The 8751-nt window shown below is 33.7% G+C and overlaps 1 protein-coding gene across 2 annotated transcripts; it reads left to right on the forward strand.

Moving 5' to 3' along the window:
* The first annotated feature begins 973 nt into the window (after positions 1 to 973).
* On the forward strand, positions 974 to 6407 carry LOC145166058 (serine/threonine-protein phosphatase 5-like). Of its 2 annotated transcripts, XM_079084983.1 has the most exons (12): positions 974 to 1210; positions 1309 to 1478; positions 1560 to 1631; positions 3058 to 3208; positions 4091 to 4327; positions 4597 to 4705; positions 4808 to 5073; positions 5182 to 5430; positions 5525 to 5650; positions 5717 to 5817; positions 5910 to 5984; positions 6077 to 6407. In XM_079084983.1, the coding sequence occupies exons 1-12, from the start codon at positions 1132 to 1134 to the stop codon at positions 6134 to 6136; spliced, it is 1695 nt and encodes a 564-aa protein (XP_078941109.1). In that variant the 5' UTR covers positions 974 to 1131; the 3' UTR covers positions 6137 to 6407. The 2 variants fall into 2 exon arrangements, with proteins under 2 accessions (XP_078941109.1, XP_078941110.1); XM_079084984.1 differs by lacking the exon at positions 4091 to 4327 and having other exon boundaries at positions 975 to 1210.
* Positions 6408 to 8751: the final 2344 nt, after the last annotated feature.

The raw sequence follows: 8751 nt of genomic DNA on the forward strand, positions 1-8751 counted from the left end.
GACACTAAGATAAGCACAAATTTAACATCATGCAAATCATAATTCATAAGTAAATAAAAATTATTGTCAGTCAACTCGTGTGTTCGTTTTCTTAAAAACTAAAGTTGAATATGATTGGCGTAATGTAGATAAACCGATATTATTTAACAAAATATATAACAAAATCATAGAAAACCCACCAAAATAATTCGACTAAACTTCATGAATGCTCTTTATATTCACGAATTATACTAAGAGCATTATGTAGGGATGCGCGTGGGACGGAACCGGTACCGTTCCCGATTTACTGAATACCAAATTTTATCAAAAGTCAATCCCGAGTACCGTACCGAATTAACGTTATCGGTACCGGTACTGGGAATGGTACCGGTTTTCGGTACTAATACCGACATCGATGGTACTGAATCCCAGATTCGTGATTTTAGAGTACCGAGTACCGTCCCATATTTTAAAATTATGTACGTTTCGGTACCGATTCTGGTACAGGATTGCAATTTGATACAGACTGCTCATCCCTAACATTATGCAAGAAAAACAAATTGCAAAAGTAAGAAACCAACCAAACTTTGTAGTTAAAAGCATGAGAAATAAAGATCATATCGAGAATAAAGCGACAATTCACAAAACAGTAATATATTCTAGAATTGTATATATTACCACGGGGTTCATGTTAACATTTTAATAAAGATTTCAATAAATGAATGAATATTTGTTGTGATGTCATTTTTTTACAATATCTAAAAGGTTAATCCTATACGTACCCCCAATTGCTTTTTGTACCCCGTGTGAGTGGGTGAGTGTGATCTAAAAGACTAGTTCCTAATTCACAAACCACATGATTATTTTGTAATGTTAGTTGAAAATATGGTCATTTTAGCAGCTCTTTTTAAAACTAGGGTGCGTATATGTAATGATTAATATTAGAAGGGTATGAAGTAAAATATGTCTATGAATGAATGATATGAAAGAGGCGCCGGAACCATTTAGGGTAAAGCTGTGCAACGACAATCTCTCTTCTCGGTGACTACCATCCAAACGAAAGTATCGAAGGCGAAAGGGAACAGTTGGCATGCAATCTCTGTACCCTTTCTTGTAACTCGATAGTAAATCCAGTTTATCTTCTGTTCTATTATGCCCACTATGGCTACTGAAAAATCAAGCGTTTCATTGGCTGAAGAAATCAAAATCCAAGCTAATGAAGCTTTTAAAGGTAATCTATAAGTTCCCTTCTCTTCAATCGAACCGTTAATTTAACCGTATTACATGAAGTTATATGTGTACTCATATATGTGTAATGGGTTTTGACAGCCAATAAGTTTTCTCAAGCAATTGATTTGTATACACAAGCAATCGAGATAAACGGTGAAAATGCTGTATATTGGGCGAATCGAGCTTTGGCTCACACTAAGTTAGAGGAGTATGGTAGCGCAATCCAGGATGCATCCAAGGCTGTTGAGATTGACCCCAAGTATTCTAAGGCATGTTGATTTGTTTTGGTTTTTAACTACAAAGCTATAGTTGTATACTTTGAATCGTTGATGACACTTTTATAAATTTAGGGTTATTACCGGCGAGGTGCTGCATATCTTGCAATGGGAAAGTTTAAAGATGCTCTCAAAGATTTTCAACAGGTTTGTGTTACTTTTGACTCATTTGATTAACATGGAGAACGATTCGTTTTTATCTGTTAGATTAAACTTAGTAGATGTAAAACATATGTATATGAATTTCTCTGCAAGCATGTGTGTTTACCATTTCTATGAATGAAATACATTGGTTTCCACTTGAAGTTGAGAGATTTTTAACTGCATGATGTATAGAGACATCAGTTTGTCACTGATGTTGTAGGAAACGATAGGATATCTGCACTGATTTTAGGGTACTTGTACTTCACTCTTTTTATCCACTTTCCTGTTAGGGTTTTCTGTAGTTGAGTTACAGAGATACAATTCTCATGATTGATTATAGATGGTTTAATGATAAAGAGTTTTTGTCAAAACATTTTCTTAATTCTCATTCAGTGTGTGTCTGGATGATAATTTTAAAGCACTTTTTCTCAAAAAAACATTATATAAAATGCTGAAGGAGTAGTTTTAGTGAGACAAAAGGATTCCATGTATCTGTTTCCAATTTGAGCGGATCAAAAGGTCCATACATACAAATTTAAATCAGCAAGCATGTAAGAGACAAGCATTACTAACTGCATAACAACTGTGTTCTTGTTTTTAGTGAACCATTTGAAATTCTTGATATGGTTGATATCTGTAATACCCCAAATCCAAAGTACACCCAAAAAATTCCCTTAAAAAACAATGAAAGATTTACAAAGCATTACTAAAAGATTTACTTCAGTTTCTAAAGGAACCTGCCAAAGATTTCAAGGCTTCTATGGTCATCCCACTAATTCCACATTATTATCCCTTATTCCAATTATACTTTTCTTTATCACATTGGCTATATCAGCAAGTTCATTACATCAATATTATTAATATCCGATTAATAGAGTTAACCCATAGATGATGACAAAGCAAAATATTTGTTGATAAAAATGATGTTATAGATTCATTCATATGTCAATTTCCAATATTTCTTAAAACTAAAATTGATGCAAGAAAGATACACCACCAACATCTCCAATATTGATACTCATGTTAGTTCTTTATCAAAAGATGTGTGGTCCCTCTCCCTCCCAACTTGCATTTCATAATTTATCAAATATATGTATACCTACAACATAAAGCGCCACCTTTACACTTTCTATTTTTTGCAATACCCTTAAAGCTTCATTTATGCACTATGAGAAGTCAAAAACACAGAGGATGTGGGGGCAGTATTGTCTAGACTTTCAGCAATGATTTGGTCTCTTGACTATTTAGTTTATAACAGAAGAAGTGCTTTCATTTGTAGGCAAGATAGTTTTAGATCCCCCTTACCTTTTTTCAGTTAAATCTTAATGGTGTTTTTGTGCTCAAGTTGATGCAAATATCTTGTACCCATGTATACTATGCAGAAACAATTGTCACTTGAAAACTAACAATTGTGTATATATGAAACTAGGTAAAGAGAATATCTCCAAATGATCCAGATGCTTCAAAGAAATTGAAGGAATGTGAGAAAGCTGTTATGAAGCTCAAGTTTGAAGAAGCAATCTCTGTACCTACTTCTGAACAACACTCAGTAGCTGAATCTATTGACTACCGAACCATAGGTAGCATTCTTCTTCTTATTTATTTTCTAATTTTACTCAGCTTCTTTCAGAGTTATGTTATTTTCTGCATAAGGGGGTTAAGTGGATGCAGTTTCTGGTAGAATGTTGCATGTTTTTGATACCTGCAAATATAAGTTGTTGTTAGCTACTTACAAATGTGAAGTGATATATGGTTGGAAAAAAGTGATTATTGCTTGTTATCAAGTTGATTAGTTGTTGCTAATGTAGCAGTTTGTCATCAATAACAAACCTTGTTAGGTTTTAAACAATGGTTAATGGTATAACTTAAACACACTAACATAAAAATAAGAAACCCTAACTTAAGTTGTCTTTACACACTAATGTAGCAGTTTGTCATCACCCTCCTCCCACCAAAGACACCACCTTCCACCGCCAGTGTGCCTCTTCCGCAACCCACCGGGAACATTGAAGTGTGCCACATAAGATGCCATGTGGACATAGTGTCATCAGATTTTGCTTATATGGATGCCACACATGCATAAAAACTTAGTCATAATGGTAAATACAAAACATAAAGCTAAGTGGCAAACTTGTCACTTCAAAAAGGTCAAAAGGGTAAAATAGTAACACTTTAATGGTCAAATGTGACAATTTTATAATAAAAAATGGGATGAGAGTGAGAGCCCACATCAAGTGGGGTCAACTGCCTCCTTTCTCCATAACCTAATTCCACCCTTGTTTGGAAACAGAGAAGCCACCTTCAACTCCAAGAAATGGTCCACTAGGATTCATGTCACTACTCACTAGGAAAAAGTAAAAAAAGTTGTAAGAATTTGTAGTCTAATAAATAATAATAATAGTCATTGTGTGAAACGTTACATTAATGCTTATGCATTTTAATAGTTATTTTGATCATTTTAGGCACGGGCACAGGCTCATCATCATATCATTCCCCTCAGGTTACTGCTGCAGCAGCAGCAGTAGCAGTAGCACTAGTGGCTGTAGTGATGCTGGTGGTGGGGCCCATTGCAGCCACTGTGGTGGCATTTTCAACAATCACAACTTTTTTGGTGGTCAAACTCAACAACTCTGGTTGGACTTGGTGGGAGGATGGCTCCACTCCTGCTTTCTTAACCAAGAGTCAAGTACTCAACATAGGTTTGAACTTAGTAAGGATCATAAAAAATAAAAAAAAATTAAAACTTAAAAATTAATCACATATAAACAACCCCATGAAATATTCAAATCTTAGAATATAAGACTCATGATTAGTATGCACTTGTGTTTTATGACTTTTATCTTTTCTTCCTTCCCAATTCCCATCATCCAAATAAAAGCTTCTGTGTTATTCTTGGATTAAATTATGCGCCTTAAATTTGTTTATTTTTATAATAATGAGGTTTTATTTATTTATTTGTGAAATGTAGATGTGGAGCCACAGTATACTGGAGCAAGAATAGAGGGAGATGTGGTAACTTTAGATTTTGTGAAGAAAATGATGGATGACTTCAAGAATCAGAAATGCTTACATAAACGGTATGTGTATGTTATGTTGAGAAATTTGTAATTATTTTATTTTTTTTTAAAATTTGTTATGATCACACTCTATTGTTTGACTTTGTGAGTTTGTGTTGGTAGGTATGCCTTCCAGATTGTTCTACAAACGAGGGAAATCCTAATGGCATTACCTTCTCTTGTTGACATAAATGTTCCAAATGAAAAACACTTCACTGTTTGTGGTGATGTTCATGGTCAATTCTTTGACCTTATCAACATCTTTGAACTCAATGGCCTCCCTTCAGACGAAAATCCTTATCTCTTCAATGGTGACTTTGTTGACCGTGGCTCCTTCTCTTTAGAAGTTATTCTCACACTGTTTGCCTTCAAGTGTATGTCTCCATCAGGTAATAACATGGCTATTTACCATTCTGCCCTTGCTCGTTGTTTCAACATTCAACATATATATATATATATATATATATATATATATATATATATATCTTTTTTTACAGCCATACATCTTGCTAGAGGAAACCATGAAAGCAAAAGCATGAACAAGATTTATGGGTTTGAGGGAGAGGTTAGGTCAAAACTGAGTGATAAATTTGTGGAGCTTTTTGCTGAGGTTTTCTGTTATTTACCATTAGCCCATGTTATAAATCACAAAATATTTGTGGTTCATGGGGGTCTCTTTAGTACGGATGGTGTCAAGCTCTCTGACATTAGAGCTATTGATCGCTTCTGTGAGCCTCCAGAGGAAGGTAATGTGTACTGGATTATTACCTACCTACCTACCCTTTTCATGTTGTATTTTTGTTAATTAAATTATCTTTTTTTTTTTTTTTAATTTCTTAGGGTTGATGTGTGAGATATTATGGAGTGATCCACAACCTAACCCTGGTAGAGGACCAAGCAAACGTGGTGTAGGTCTCTCTTTTGGTGGAGATGTAACAAAAAGGTTCTTGAAGGATAATAATCTAGGTAATATTTATTTTTTATTATTATAATTGCAAAATGGGTTTATTTATTTGTTTGTTTATTTTTCAGATTTGGTTGTGCGATCTCATGAGGTGAAAGATGAAGGGTACGAAATTGAACATGATGGAAAACTCATCACTGTTTTCTCTGCTCCAAACTATTGTGACCAGGTAATAATTTTAGTTTCATCTTTTTAGATATAATAATTTCTTTTTTAAATATATTTTTTTGTAAAATTCAATAATTTTATTGGTGTTTGCAGATGGGAAACAAGGGTGCTTTTATTCGATTTGAGGCCCCCACCATGGAGCCCAAGATTGTCACATTTTCAGCTGTGGTTAGTCTTTTTTACCCTTTTTCCTGACACAAATTCTTCTTTATTTATTCAGGGGTATTTTTGTAATATCATATATTTATTTGAAAATTCAGCCACATCCTGATGTGAAGCCAATGGCATATGCAAGCAATTTCCTGCGCATGTTCTCTTAGGGTTGGTTTTTGATTGGTGAAGATGATTGGATGAAGTGAAATGGTTTCTCTAATCTACAATTGCACATATTGCATGAAACTTCTGGGACACGTGCTGGTTTTGTTTTTACCCTCTTTTTGTTAATTTTACGTGTTTCCATTTATAGTTAATGTAATGGAAAATCAGGGTTGCATGAATTAAGATTAAGGACGTTTTGTATAATGTGTTTCTGTTTGTTTTAACCCTGTATTTATTATCAATTTTTTAGAAACTTTGGTTTTTTATCGTTTCTTTTTAAACCCCCAAGACACCAATTGAATTGTGTAGAACAATAAAGAAATTATGCTTACTTACTTTGTCTTTGGAATGTTAGAATTTGAAGCACTCAAGGTTATGTGAGGTTTTAAAATTCTGATTAGTGAAATAATGTCTAGATATTGTATGTATTATTGGATTAATGATTGTGCTTTGGATAATAGTTTGAACTTCTATGTTAATTTGCTAATTCAGTTTATGTAGTTTTCAACTTCATTTTTATAAATTATGAGCTTAAAAGCTTGCATTGAGCTTCAGTGGAGTTTTAGCTTTGAATTTTATATGATTTGTGTTTGTAATCCATTTAAACGTCAAATTATATATATTAAACCAAGTTTAAATAATCAATTAGAATCACATATAATGGCCTTCAATCATCAACAGAAGTTAATATCTGGATTGGAAACTAATGTAACATTTAATGGAGTCGAACAAGGTTTCGAAATTAAAAATAATTATATCTTAATCTAGCAAATAGAATCATTTGTTAATGTTGATGATTAGGATGTTAATTAGTGCTTAAAGCATGTATTTTAATGTTAGATAATCATACTAATTCATTAGGAATATGAAGCTGAGTATTGGATTGGACATGTTTTAAAAGCTTAAAATTGCTTAAACTTCGACGCTTAGCCTTGATTGTGGACGAGGAATTTAGTTATCATGATGTATGATTTTGCGTACAACATTGTTTTGATTGCAGAGACTAGGATTGAGTTGAATGCTTGGTTGGATACACAAATAGATATCTTCGATTGTTGAAAATGGGCTTAGAATCAACACAATTAATAGTGATTATTAATGGTGCAGTTTTAGTGTGCAACAAAATAGCAAAATGGTTGAAGTGTGTATAAGTGAGCAAGTCCTACAACCAAAGGAGAGCTCCAAATAACCATGGTCTATAATCTATAATCCATCAGGACGTGGGTGTTGAGGATAATGTCACCCACCTTATTAAGGTGAGATAGATTAAGTAGACACTGGCCATTAGAGTATCGTGTGAAATGAAGGTACCATTAAAACTTAAATAAAAAAAATATATAAGGTAGTTGTAAGGACTAAGGACACCTATCTTGGTTGACTAAGAAGTAGCATGAGAGGAAGATGAGATAGCAAAAATGAGGTTGTTGTTGTGGATTTGTACTTATAATCTTATAAGTTTGCTTTTTGTTTCTCCATCAAACCGGGGCCTAAGGACAAAGCCCAGTACACTATTATCCAACCAGTCAAACACAACAATCGAACGCTCCCCGGATCGGTGATGTCCCGATGCTTCTTCCCTCCGCACCTCATCGCGATTTCCCGATGCTTCTTCCCTCCGCACCTCCTCGCGATTTCCCAACTATTATATATATATATATATATATATATATATATATATATATATATATATATATATATATATATATATATATATATATATATATATATATATATATATATAAAAGTTGGGAAATCGCGAGGAGGTGCAGAGGGAAGAAGCATCGGGACATCACCAATCCAGGGGCGTTCGATTGTTGTGTTTGATAGGAAGAAGAAAAGACGAGAACGAGAGGGGAGACACCCTTCTCCGGTGACTCTCTTATCGATCGATGCCCTACACCACTGTGTATTCCATTACAACAAAATCGATTAGGCAGGGACAAGCAAAATCAGCGGCGGCAGTAGGCGACTCTGCCAATTCTTCCTTATTTTTTTTCTGGTGAGGTGAGAACGAGAGACAAGGAGGTCGATTGGTACAAGTTTCTTTCTTCTTCTTCTTCTTATTTTGACTGATTTACTGTAAACCAATGAAGTTTAATCTTCAAATGGATTTTTTTAATTTGATTTGATTTCAATATATAGAATGGATGTTTGGGTTGATTGTTTGATAGAAATCAAAGAAATTTTGGATGTGTTTAGATTTATTGTCTAATTCTTTCAAGGTGTAATATTTTTGATGAATTGGAAATTTGTTCTGATTGTTTAATTTTTACAGGAAATTGAAAGTTGTTTTGATGCACACCAAGCGCTCGCTAAAATGCTTCAACTAAATGGTATTTTTTCGTTTATAGTATTCTATCATAAAAGAATGTTTTTTATGATAATCATGAACATATTCTGTTAGAATGCCTCGAATTAATATAATTATTGGTAAATGAATTCAAATTCTATCATAATGGAATCACGAATTCCAATTATGTTGGAATGGAATATGGATATTTTATCACTAATTTATTCATTGAATTTGTTTCCACAGAAGCTGATGTTTGAAGAACGGACCACGAAATTTGAACGACGCCTCTTAGCAACATTTATTCTTTTAGAATGTATTAGTGTC

Source organism: Lactuca virosa, chromosome 3 (assembly GCF_052849685.1).
Source record: "Lactuca virosa cultivar CGN04683 chromosome 3, Lactuca_virosa_CGN04683_v6, whole genome shotgun sequence".
NCBI lineage: Eukaryota > Viridiplantae > Streptophyta > Magnoliopsida > Asterales > Asteraceae > Lactuca > Lactuca virosa.

Coding starts and splice junctions, on each gene's coding strand:
- LOC145166058 (XM_079084983.1), top strand. CDS start 1,132: ATGCCCACTATGGCTACTGAAAAATCAAGCGTTTCATTGGCTGAAGAA. Junction 1,211..1,308: donor AGCTAATGAAGCTTTTAAAG/GTAATCTATAAG, acceptor GGGTTTTGACAG/CCAATAAGTTTTCTCAAGCA. Junction 5,985..6,076: donor TTGTCACATTTTCAGCTGTG/GTTAGTCTTTTT, acceptor TTGAAAATTCAG/CCACATCCTGATGTGAAGCC.